Source organism: Sebastes fasciatus, chromosome 4 (assembly GCF_043250625.1).
Source record: "Sebastes fasciatus isolate fSebFas1 chromosome 4, fSebFas1.pri, whole genome shotgun sequence".
Lineage (NCBI taxonomy): Eukaryota > Metazoa > Chordata > Actinopteri > Perciformes > Sebastidae > Sebastes > Sebastes fasciatus.
In genome coordinates this window covers 36,363,913-36,377,535 of record NC_133798.1, presented here as the reverse complement: position 1 = coordinate 36,377,535, position 13,623 = coordinate 36,363,913, and the positions used below count along the sequence as shown (strand labels likewise).

The 13,623-nt window shown below is 41.0% G+C and overlaps 1 protein-coding gene across 2 annotated transcripts in view; it reads right to left on the bottom strand.

Moving 5' to 3' along the window:
• Positions 1-1,731: 1,731 nt before the first annotated feature.
• syt12 (synaptotagmin XII) overlaps positions 1,732-13,623 on the bottom strand; it is a 28,862-nt gene continuing 16,970 nt past the window's right edge. For both annotated transcript variants that reach the window (XM_074633936.1, XM_074633935.1), the window contains 5 exons: positions 12,440-12,844; positions 7,138-7,353; positions 5,877-5,997; positions 5,267-5,400; positions 1,732-3,815 (listed from right to left, as the gene is read on the bottom strand). In XM_074633936.1, the coding sequence (XP_074490037.1) occupies positions 3,642-3,815; positions 5,267-5,400; positions 5,877-5,997; positions 7,138-7,353; positions 12,440-12,844 (1,050 nt within the window). In that variant the 3' untranslated portion in view covers positions 1,732-3,641. The remainder of the gene's footprint in view (positions 3,816-5,266; positions 5,401-5,876; positions 5,998-7,137; positions 7,354-12,439; positions 12,845-13,623) is intronic.

The window sequence follows — 13,623 nt, the reverse complement described above, 5'->3', positions numbered from 1 at the left end:
TCTCCGACCGGGTGCCGGCGATAACGTTTCTCGCTGCGGAGCCCCGTCACTTCACAAGACACGGAAAACCTCTGTTGGTCTGGAGGAGTTGCAGCATTTATTTCTGCACAAACGTCCACTAGATATTCTCAGAGCTAAACTAACTCTTCTGCAGTGTGGAGTGAGCGCGCGTTCACGTCTAGAGGTGGAGCGAGACAGCGAGAACGCGCGCGCTGTCTGAGTGAAGGCGAGCAGGCAGAGGAGCAGAGGCTCCGGCCACATGCGAGCGTGCATGTGTCCCGACCCGGTACATTTATACGCTTAAAAAGTTACAAATTGTCCCTTTAAAGTGAGCAGATCATAGAATAAACAAATAAATACAGATTAAAGGTAATAATTATAGTTAGAATAATTATAAATAATAATAATTATAGTTAGACAAATTTGATTTATGGAGAAGGGGTGGGATTAAATAAGTTTACACTTCTTCTCACTCAAGGCATCAAAAACACCCACAGGTCTATTGTCCGTTGTCTTCTGTCTTCACAACATGTTTTTCATCCTTTTTTGATCAGTTTGCGTAAGTTTCAACGTGTCTTAAAAACGGACTTTCTTCAAGATCAGGTTCATCCAAAATAAAAAATAAAAAAGCAGTGCTGAGCTTAAAGTGAGCAGATCATAGAATAAACAAATAAATAGCTCGCACAGTGCAGGGCTCCAATGTTCACTTATTTATACAATAAATCACTTATTAATATATTATATAAATGAACGTTGGAGCCGTGTACCAGCTATTTATTTGATAAACAAATAAATAGCTGGATCTAACCATCCAATCAATAGTAGAATGTAACTACCAGTAAGTGCATTTACTCAAGTAGCCTAAATGTATTTAAGTACAATTTTGAGGTGCTTTACTTGAGTATCATTATTCTATGCTACTTTTTTACTTCTACTCCACTACATTTCAGAGGAAAATATTGTACTTTTTACTCCACTACATGTATATGATATCTTCAAGCCTATTACTTTGCAGATTTAGATTATTAATACAAAATATAAATCAACTAATAAATGATGATATATTATTATTAGGGCTGTCAAAGTTACCCCGATAATAACACGTTAACGCAAATTCGTTTTAACACCACTAATTTCTTTAACGCATTAACGCAACTTGCGAGTTTTAGGTTTTAGCGGGCTCAGTTTAGAAGCTAGAGTGAAGATACTGGTATCATATGAAACTAGAAAACCTGAGGAATCCATTGGTGCCAATGGTACATCTCGTGTCTCATACAAGCTTGTCGGGGAGGAGGGTAAATAACGCTTCAAACAAAATTTTGGCGAGGAAAAACGGGCATGGCCATTATCAAAGGGGTCCCTTGATCTCTGACCTCCAGATATGTGAATGAAAATGGGTTCAATGGGTACCCACGAGTCTCCCCTTTACAGACATGCCCACTTTATAATAATCACATGCAGTTTTGGGGCAAGTCATAGCCAAGTTAGCACACTTGACACACTGACAGCTGTTGTTGCCTGTTGGGCTGCAGTTTGCCTTGTTATGATTTGATCATATTTTTAATGCTAAATGCAGTACCTGTGAGGGTTTCTGGACAATATCTGTCATTGTTCTGTGTTGTTAATTCCATGGTATCCACGTAAAAGAGCAGAGTAAGTCACCTTTCTTGTTTCCTTCTCTCAGATTACAGGAAACATCATTCCAACAAAATAAGACATGTGGTCAGAATGTTACTGTTGAATTGCTTTTATTTCAAACAGCATTCACACAATACACTGTATTCTTGAGGCACATTCACATCAAGTGCTAAATAACTTCATGCATGGTCAAATGTAGGCTACAGCTTTGTTGAATCGAATGCAAATGCTGATTGTAAATGAAAATATTGCTTCATTATTTGGCACAGTAGGAAATATCGTCTATTGTTATGACCACGGGTGTGTTATTTTTGGATTGATTTTCAAAGTGAGGTGAGGAATGCAATCAGAAAAGAAAATGTAGACTAGGTTCTGCTTGATTAAAACGAAAAATCACCACAGTGCACGAGGCTGATGATGCTTTTAGAGTTAGCAGATATTTCACATGATAATTCACATTCAAAGAGTTACAACAAAACAGCACTATTGCACAATGTTGTAGAGAATATCTCAGACAGATAAAAAGCCACCTTGACATTCTGACTTTTACAAGACCCCTGTCACATTATCTTCATTTTAACTGTACATTATTTTTTAGTAATGTTACCATTCAGGCTTCAAGCTGTAAAGTGGCTCCTGTTGATTTTAACCAGGAACATCATCAGTGCTAACAAGAAGTTTGCACTGTATCTTAATGATAAAAGCTAAAATGAGTGTGACAAGTGCCTAGTGAAAAACAACTACAGATGAATACAGAATATCAAGGTGTTTCCTCTAAGACAAAAGGAACCATAAACCCATTTAAAGGGGTTAGTATACTTTACATAACAAGTTAAATTCCCAGAGGTGTTTTGATAATAAATCATTGATCAGCGACAATAATGGTGTTAAATATAGTGTTGTGTAAATGAACTTGGAGTCTATTAAAGTTGTAATACTATGTAAAACATGATTTGCACCCAGAATTTAAGAGGAAATAAATGACAATGTGAAGAATGCAATACACTATTTACACTGTTAAATATGCAACTTGTATTGCATTAATCATGGTAAAAATAGAACAATGTAATATGATATTTATATGCTGATTACATTTGATTTGGCCACCCTGTAACAACTGCTACAAATTACAATTATTTCACCTGGATAAGAGTACCTGGATTTTTTTTTTCTTTTTCAAAAGCACAATAAATACTGAACATACCAAAAACCTCTATTATTTGTCAATCTCACTGTTAACAAATTACACAAGCAAATCCAATAGCTCGACTCGGCTCTAAAAACCGCTACGAAATCAATCAAGTAGGCGCAATCGATGACTGGTTTGAAAAGACAAAATGAGTGTTTTTTCCTGAAAGAGAGGCGATTTCACCCCTCCGTCCAGTCGGTCATTCTCTAGACAGCGATAAGAGGCTACAACCAGAGTAGGCACCATGCAGAGAGGGGGTTACGCCTGCCTAAGCTGGGCTCCTTTTCTTAATTAAAAGTCCAAACTGAAATTTTTTTAACAACTTTTGAGAAGGGAAAAAAGTATCCATAAGTCTTCTCCGCTGTTGTCGTGGAGAATCAGATAATTCTCAAGCCTAGGGCACAAGGTAAGGATGCACGCCGTTTGAAAACTCATCAATTTTCAGTGTGTAATTTGGGTAGTTTGGGATTATGCACTGCTCCTTCCTAAAAGCCACCTTCACCCATAATGCACCCGAGTCAGAATGAAGCTAAAGACAGGATTTAAGCGTATAATTGATCCAGGGGATCAATAAAAACACCATGTTCAGAGTCAAACACTGGCTTTTCAGATTCCTCCCCCTTACATGAAGATAAGGTGTGTGACACATACCCCACACAGTATTATATCCTCCTGTGGGCCAAAAACTCTTATCTTACTAAAACAGTGTCAAGCATGGCACCAAATAAGGGGAGAGGGTGAAAAGGAACGTGAAGAAGCGAGTGTTTTACTTGAAACAGGTCGGGTATGTACGGGAGGGGGGCAACAAAGAGGGCTAGATCCTGCGCAGAGGGTGCCACATGGACACGGGCTTCCTCAGAGTGGCCAACATCTGGTTCCAGTGGGTGATCCCCATCCCGCTGGCCTCGGGGCCGATGATCACGTGACCCAGGTTCTCGCCCCGGCCGTCTTCTGTGGCCTCTGCCACCGTCACCCTCAGGGAGAGTTCCTGCAAACAGCATGATACGGTTACACAACCTGCTGCGTGAGCATGACTCAGCATCTTCTTTACAGCGTGGTTCATCCAGATCTTTATGTAATCAGTAAAATGCAATCATTTTGTAAAGGGGAAGAGCAGTTACATCTTTGGGCTTTAAAAACTTTATAGACTGATCGATGCATTTAAAAGGAACATTTTATACTGCAGGAACATTTTAATGATGTTGTCATAGTTATGGTTATATTAGTATTTATGGTTAAATGGATTTAGGGAAAGCAAAATTGTCCTGTCAGTCGGTCCACCACTTTGGTCCTGAAGACTGAAATATTTAAACAACTACTGGATGGATTGCCATGACATTTTGTACACACATTCATGGACCCCAGAAGAAGAACCATAAAGACTTTGGTGATCCCCTGACTTTCCCTGTAGAGTCACCATGAGGTCTGCATTTGTGGTTTTGACTGAAATGTCTTCACAACTATTGTATGGATTGCCACGATATTTGATACACACATATGACCCCTTAAGATACTAATAACTTTGATGATCCTCTGACGTTTCCACTATCATCAGGTCAAAATTTGACTTTGTCCAATACTTGGGTTTATGACCAAATACCTACTAAATGAATAACATAGAATACGTCAGTAAATATTCCACTCGTTCTGAAGCCTTTAAGTGTCTTAAAAAAGTTGGCTGCTAACAGGCAGCTAAATGAGACTACTATACGTCATCACACCGACTCGTCCGCCTTTACAGCCTCGTTGTGTATAACCTAACGTTATCCTGGCGATTGCATTTACACTTCAAAAATCATAGAAGTGGTGTTCATTCGTGAAGATTATCTTGCTGAACAAAACGTGTTAGTATCATAAAGGTTTGTTTGCCACAGAGCTTATTTTCTGCAGTAATCCAAAACCCAATGAAAAAACTCCCATTGGCTGTTTTCCAAGGGCCTTGCTAACTTTCTGGTTGGCCTAAAAAAATATGCCATCCATGGAGCACCCTATTGTGTTGTTAAATTGTCTTATTATTTACTTATCTAACCTTTATTCAACCTCTTGAGATTCATCATCTCACTTCCCTTTTTAGGAAAAACATCACACACACAAACAAACACTTACAAATAGCACAATATAATAAGACCTGAGAGGCCTGAAGGAGAAAGGCTTGACTATGTAAGTACTTAAGACTATGTTCATGGCAAACATATTGTAAGTAATCATTATGAAAATTATTGTGAATTCCATACAGTCCCCTTAACATGTTATAATGTTGTAATGTATACATACCTGTTTAATGTAAGGACTGTTGTTACAGTTACTATCAGCAATGCTGGTTTATTATTCTGTTTCTGTTACGACATTTTTATCTTTCTTATCTTTTTCCTTGACCTAAATTCCCTCTAATAAAGTTGCATCTCATCATTCAGGCCCCGTTTGGTGCCACAGTCTAACCTGCAGGACGATGGACGGCACAGAGAAGATCATGGCTTCGTTGAAGATGGGGTTTGTGTCGTCCCGTTTGGTGGAAGTCTTCTTCTTGCTGATCTTCTTGCCGTCTTGCAGGAGATACACTTTGACAAACGGATCTGATAACAAGAGTGAGCGAATAAGATTACTACCTTCTAAGCTTTTAAAACCCAAGCTACACACATAAACACCCCCGCGCACTGTTTGTAGAGCATGTAATAAACTTCTCATTAAAGAGTAATCAGTTAGAAGCACAGTCCTGTACACACAGTTAGCTCTGCGGATGATAATGACAGTGTTTCAGTGGGTGACCTTTAACGGTACAATGTTAGTGAGGCACTTATCTGGACATTTAATGTGATGAACAAGTCATTTAAGTCCCATCGGCCTGTCTGGATGTGAATAAATGTTTTCATATCCTCTGGGAGATGACATTGAGAGTCTATTATTACTGAGTCTGTAATCATTTTGTTCTGTTTGGATGGAATTCAAAAGCAGACAGATTTATTCATAGTTCATACAAAGAGTAACAGACACTCAGGTAGCTCCCGTTCACACACATTTAGAAATAAAACACAAATGGATGTCCCTTGACCTGCAGTGTTCTTGCTGTTGGTCCACACCAGGTTCTTGCACTTGGCACAAACCACCGTGAGGCGCTCTGCTGTCGGCAGATAGCTGAGAGACAACAGGATCTCCCCAACTGCATCCACAGCCTGTGGAGGGTCATACCAGAGCATGACAGACATTAATTATTACACGACATTGTGCCCGCCTGGGTGATGCTTTAAAGCACTTTACACAATCATGATCTTTTTCATATACTAAAGCAATTATACTATGCTGTTAGCAGAAGTCTGGCCAATTAGAGCTCCCTCTTCTACTCTATGTTGGATTTAATTACATTTTTAGGTGGTACGCTACTTGCACATCTCTGGTAAGTATGGTAAATAATATTTATATATCATTTTAAAGGTGCAGTGTGTACCATTTGGCAGCATCTAGCGGTGAAGTTGCAGACTGCAACCAACTGAAACTTCTCCGGGCCCTTGGGGGTCCTTCTGTGTGGAGTTTTGCATGTTCTCCCCGTGTTAGCGTGGGTTTTCTCCGGGTTCTCCAGTTTCCTCCCACAGTCCAAAGTCGTACAGGTTAGGTTCATTGTTGACTCTTAATTGAGTGTGAATGTGAGCGTGAATGGTTGTCTGTGATAGTCTGGTTGTCTGTGATAGTCTGGTTGTCTGTGATAGTCTGGCGACCTGTCAAGGGTGTACCCCGCCTTCGCCCGATGTCAGCTGGGATCGGCTCCAGGCCGAGATGTTGCAGTGCAAGTGAAATGTTTGTGTCTGGGCATAAATACTTTTCAAACTGTATTAAGAAATCTCATGTACAAATTTATATGCCGGCTAAATCACTCTGAGAATGACATAATCTTGCGGTTGTCTAGCAAGATTTAGCAGGACACAGTACCAATCCCAGCTGTGGAGGCATTGGTATAGTTCTTTATATGTAAGGCATTAATGTATGTATATATTTATACTTTTTAATATCTTTTAATCATGACTTTTTATAGTGCTTCTTGTATTGTAATGTATTATATGTAATGTATTGGGGTTTTTTTCTGGACCTTGAGTCTGCAATAAAGTTTGAATTGAATTGAAACTCAGCTTTGATTCTTATTTATTGAATATGACATGTAGTTTTGCTGAACGTCCAGCAGGGGTTCTCAGACACCACCATGCTTTCTTACACAGTATTTAGATACTTTTGTTTACTGTAGGAAGCATGTCATACTGGAAATGTGCCTATAAACTCATATCTAATTTCATCCTATAACACATTACTGTATTGTGACTCACCTTGTTGACATCTTGAAGGTAGAGCCAGGCGTTGAACGATCTGATGGTCAGGTCCAGGTCTGACAGCTTGAGATCTGCGACCCCGGCGCTGATGTTTCTCTCGTCCGCGTCGATGCCAAAAGCAGCACAACGCAGGCTGTACTCCTCCAAAAAGGACACGTTCATGGGGATGGAGAAGTGCTCATCGAAAAGCACGGTGAATGCATTCGCCTGGATCTGTGAGAGGATGAGAAGATGGTTGAAATGTAACATTCACCTCTCAGATAATTTAACTCTGTGCCAATTTGAGAGGCAGGATGGTCATCTGAGTTCATGTAAGTTAATTGCTACTTATGACTCTGGCACAACTCCTGCACAAAAGTCGTTTGCTTGCAATGATTGTAAGATAAATCACATAAAGTCAAGAATCTAACTTTACAAGAAAAGATGTAGTGTAGGCTGTTAACATGTCTCTTCATCCTCTACCTGACTCACTCGACCTCAGAGTCAGGCTGTGAAGCACAAAATGACCAAACACTTATTTATTAGAACTTTTGTTAAAGGGTCAATTCACCCAAAATAATGAAAAAGACATTAGTCTACGAGATTTCTGCTCCCACCTAAATACAAATGAGGTGAACTTTTTTTTTGTATTGCACTACTCTCTACTAAAGAAATAGTACCCATAGAACTCCTGGCAGTGTGTGCTGTGGACTATCCATAGTAATGAGGACATTGTTTCTGGAAAGACACGCTACTGTTTTTTTAAATGCAATTTTTCAATGTTATCAACACCACAAACTAAATTCTATTCACCTTCATTGTATTAGAGTGGAGCTGTAGATATAACAAACTGTAGAAATCAAAGTTATGTCCATTCGTAACATACATTATTGTTCTGTGCATATCCCTTATTCATATTTATATCAATATGCACTTTGCTACTGTTTGCACTTTCTAGTTTAGATGCTAAACCGCATGTTGTTGTGCCGGTGCTTAATTAGTGCAAATACAGTAATGTTGAATCTAATCTAATCAAATTTAAACTAAATTAATCAAATCTAATATCTCTGAAATCGACAGACAGTGAAGCCAAAATAGCAGGAGCAACAACAAACCAAATGGAAAATGTGTAGGTCTAATCAGAAGAATGTCTGACATATTGTAGAAGACTCTGCAGAGACGGAGTAACATTTTCACAATTTTCTGATAAACGTCTCTGCATTGTTGAGAACATGCAGCACATTAAGAGCCGAAGGTCATAGTGGATGCTTTTCACACCATTTCCTAACACATTCCTTTCACTCTGCTGCGACTAGATGTATCATCCTGTAAGAAAAAAACACGGCACGGCATGAAAACAACATCTTTGGTGTGTTTTTCATCATCCAGCCTCAAAACCAAGTGGAATCAGATTACTAGTCACTATTCAATTTCTTTTCTTGGCAGCCGAAACAGCTTTTTTACAATGAAAAAGACAAAGTCTGAAGGCAGTTTGGCCTGGCCAGCAGAGCACATCGTGACTACTTTAGATTGAAGTGAGAGACTCAGCTGCCACAGTGACCGCCAGCATTGGCTGTGTGGCTACTACTGCTGATTTCAGGCCATCAGATGCCGAAGCACGCGCCGAAACGAGGGTTTTTACAAAACGATCAGAAGTTACCAGGCAACTAGTGAACGCGCAGAGGAGAGCGGATTTAAAAATAGGTCTTTTTCCCACCAGTGTGAAAGTGTGAAATACAATGAGGAATATTTCTGCTAAATACAATAATACAGCCTGTGATCAGCATGTGAGGCCGACCTTGGGTTGTGCATCAAACAGATCAACAGCACCATAATCTAACATCCAACACCTACAGAATCCAGAAGAGGCCCAGCTGCTGCTGCTGCTGCTGTGCAAATATGTACATAAAGATATAAAGCATCCAAAGCAGGCAGTATCTCTCCCCCAGCCCAGCACACAGACCTGCACCCCGTCCACAATATGAGTCTGTCTGCACTGTTAGGCTCATCGCTTAGGGGGGATAACCATGGCGATGTGTGCGGTGAAAATGAAGCAATAAAAGCTCAGATAGAGGCATGTGTGTGTGAGCTATACAGCAGACAGAGGAAGGGGGGAATGAGAGAAGAGTGGCGTGCACATTATTACAGGCAAAGAGATGAGGGAGGATGAAAGAGGGAGTGATAGACGGGTGATGGGCGAAAACAAAAGCAGTGACAACAAAGAGAAAAAAAAAAGAGAGAGAAAGCACACAGGAAGACAGAGAGAGAGAGAGAGAGAGAGAGAGAGAGAGAGAGAGAGAGAGAGAGAGAGAGAGAAGCTGGCTTGACCATTAGGGCGAGAGAAGCTGATGTCAGCATTTCTTTGGTCTTCACCACTCCTCGACATTAAAGAGGGAGCCACTGAAGGCGCAGCTCCCATTATTATTATTATTACACCCAGTCTGAACGCATTAAATAGAACAAAACAACATGCTCAAGTGAGGGGAGACCCTGTTGAGTCTGTGTCAGCCTGCATAAACCGTATACAAGACCACAGTCACACGAGGCAGCCAGGCAGGAGTTAGTGAATATTCTGGCAGCGTCTCGCTAAGAGCAGAAGGCGAGTGGCAGGTGTAGCAGATGGTTGAATGTAGCCCTGTTTCTCTTCCTGCCGAAAGGTCACTTCACGTTAGATTCAAGCTTCTTTCGAGAAAAAGTAACAACCAAGAAAAGCACATTTCCCTCCTTTAATAACTCACTACAAGAAACAGATTCTTATCACCGCACCTGCTGCTCTGAAACACATCTATTGTTGTATATACCGTATATATTGTGATGTTTTCATTTTGTCTAATGCTGTTTTATTGCACTAGTTGTATCTATGTTCTAATGTCTTGTATCGATTTGCCTTCTGACGCCGCCTCTTGGCCAGGTCGTTACTGTAAATGAGAATTGGTTCTCAATCGACTAACCTGGTTAAATAAAGATAAAATAAAAATAAATCATTTCTGCCAGGAAAAGAAAATATGCATTATAAGAACATAAATACTCAAAATTATGAGACACTAAGACAAAATAAAACATAATAGCACATAATATATCCTATTCCTTTTTTAGATTATGATAGTAAGTTACAATTATGATTATTTTATTTTGACTTTGTAACTTACAATATGGTAAAGTAATGGTGGTAAGTAATAATAATAATAATAATAATGTGATTTATATAGCATTTTAAAGGTGCAGTGTGTAGGATTTGACGGCATATAGAGGTGAGATTGCAGATTGCAACCAACCTAAAACTCTCACGTGTACAAGTGTGTAGGAGAACTACGGTGGCTGACTATCTTCTTCTTCTGGTAAAAATTGGTTTCCATACATCCAGAAATCCTATATCACAATATATCAAAGTTGATATTGTGATATAAGTCAATATAGTACATTTAGTGGTGTTAATACAATAGCACACTTTCTGGGATTTTAATTGAGAAACAGTTTACGGAAAAATTATCCAGACAGAAATATCAGTTTTTGCCCAATCCAGAAAATCTATGTACTTCATCACATTGTTTTGCTCATTGATTCGCTGTTCCTGAAGGCCTTTTACACCCAGGATCGTGAGGTGGTTTATACTGTCTCATGGTAGATACTCTATTGTCATATCACCCAACCCCATTATCTAATCTCCACTCACATTTATTTTACTGTGACTTGCAGCACTGTCATCAACATGTTAAACAGAACGAACGGAAGAAGAATCACTTCTCATAGTAAGGATCGTTAATGTCATCGTAAAAACTGCATAATACACATAATCATCATCATTCTAACGTAAACTGCAGGTTACAGGTTACATTTCAGACTCAGTGAACTGAAAGTCAATCACATCTACTCCTGATGAAGGTAAAAGACGTGAAAACAAACTCCCTGACTACATCCGGCTCCCAGTGGGGCTCGCCACTCAAGTAAATGAAATGTACTCTTCCGTCAGACAGGAAGGGGATTGGCTTGGCTTGTCAGGCTGCAGGATCAAGCCTCTCACCCCTGTGGGACGTATCACTGTCTCCGTCTAAATTCAGCCAGGGCTAAAATCTTCAACACCTTTCAAGCGAGCCAAAAGCTGCCCCCCCCCCCCATGAGCGAGAGAGCTTCAGACGCTGCTCTCCCTCAAGTTCAGTCGTCACGGCTTAACAGCTAATTAACCAACTGAGAAGCTTTTTTTATTTATTTATTTTTCCCCCTCAGTCCTGAATCTCTGCCCCATCAGTAGTCTAGTGGCAGATATGCTGAAAGTCTCTAACGAGTATCTTTAATGATTGTTTGATTATTTAATGATTGTATATTTGAAACACTAATAAAATGCATTGCCTTTACTTAACATCGATATAGTATAGCCATGTTTGCACATGCATTCACACTGTAGTGCTGAAGTGAGGATTTGCTAGTTATTTTTAACACTGTAAATTTGAAGTTGAAGGTTTTTAAAAAAAAAAAATGTTTAAAGGTGCGATTGGGCGAGATTGGAAGCATTTCAATTGCCTCCACACGGCTCTTAACATGGCGACCGCTGAGTCGGCGGCTCACAGATAACGGTGCTAACAGTGAAAACGGAGGCAACACTGCTGACTGAGCTAACATAGCTAACCTGAGGGGGAACCGGAGGGTGAGCGCTATGCTTCCGCAACGGTGCCGTCAGTCAGGACGGCGTTATCAGCTGTAACCACCGTATGAGAGCAGTGCAGAGTGGCATCTGTGAGCTAGCCAGTGGGGCACGCTCACATGCACTAAAAGGCACGTGTGACCGGCCCGGCTATGTCAACAAAGCACATAGAGGCTCTGATTACATCACACACAGAGGGAGAGCAAACTTCTTTCTCTGCTCAGGTAGACATTACTCATCTATATCTTTACATAGCAAATAGTTGTTTGCTGCTATATTAATGCTCTGGATATCATATAGTATCACTTTTATTAAACCAGGATAATCCCATTGAGATTTTGTTTTAGTATCACCATGTAGATTAGTGGAATAGTACACCATTGGCAGGAATGTGTACTGCGTCACCTGCATGGGCATGCATGCAGTTCCTCCTTAAAATCACCGCTCAATAGCGCCTATTAGTGATCAAAAACTCTGCAGGGGACCTTTAAGTGATTCACTCTTTAAACTCTATCAGCTTACCATTCAGAGAAACACAACTCTGTCCACCAGGAGCAGCCTAAACATGAAGCAAGTCCTAGCTGGAAACAACAAACTATTTCCAAGGTCAAGCTTCCCACTCAAGGCCAAGTAGCTCCACATACTGTACTGAGGAGATACAAGCACAACAAGCCTCCTTACCCTTGTGACTCCCACACTGAGCTCCTCTGGCCCCAGGGAGACTCTGATGAAGCAGCCGGGGAAGTCTCCCTCCTCCCTCTCCAGCAGGTCTTTGCCCTGGTGCAGGGCGATGTGGAGCATTCCCGCCCCCTGGCCCGGATGCCCGGACGGCTCAAACTCCAGCGTCACCTCCAGCTGGCCGACCGTGTAGTCGTGGCCGAAGTTGTTGGCGATGGAGGAGATGGAGCTGAGCGAGTCGGTGGAGATGGATCGGTTGAGCTGGTGCATGCCGGTCGGGTCCAGCTCCCTGCTCATCAGCTCCAGGTGGCCCAGATCCCTGAAACCGTCCGGGGTGTCGCCGAAGGCCAGGCTGGGTTTGCGGCTGGAGGTGTAGGAGGTCCGCCGGTGGTTGTTGGCAGCCACTCGCTTCAGGGAGGAGTTAAGTAAGGGATAAAGAACATTTTAAAGGTACGGAGATGGACAACTAACGCACAGAGAACTGTTTGCAACTACAGGAAAAAACTTGGTTGTTAGTTCTGTGTCAAAACACGACAACCAAAAAGAGTTCACTTCACTAGTTGCCAAGAGTTTTTTGAAATTTGTTCTTTTACTCTAGCATGAAATAGTCATACAGAATATAATACGCAAAAAGCAGGACATGTGGCTTGTATTTTGAAAGTTGGGGTTTAGTAGTCAGTTGTGTTGGCAACTGTTTGCTAACTATGGCGAACTTATTAGCAAACAGTTGCTTATTTACCTATCCAATAGTTACAGAGAAACTTAAGCATTCATTTGGTGTAATGTGTCTGGCCACAATATTCACCCTCTTTTAAGCTCTGTTTTTGGCCTCTCTTTTGGTCTGGTCGCTAGTTGCTACCTGTGTCTGTCTGCCATTTGTTACCGAGGAGGTAGTGTACAGTCGTTCTTTAGAGCCGTTTCTCTGCAAACAGCTGCCTGCTGCGGCTGAAACAACACTATGAGAACGGTGAGAATGAACCAAAATCAGTAAAGTTGCAGCCGGACAGCTAAACAATGAACTGAACCTCGCTATGAAGCTCTGTGAGAGGAGCAGCAGATTCAGGTGATAACTCTCCGTAGGTGCATCACTACGAGCGACCCCTTTCACATCGCTTTAACTCAACTTGTTCCTAGTTTTGACCATTGTTCCTGTCATTACCTCCGCCAAGGAGGTTATGTTTTCGGTT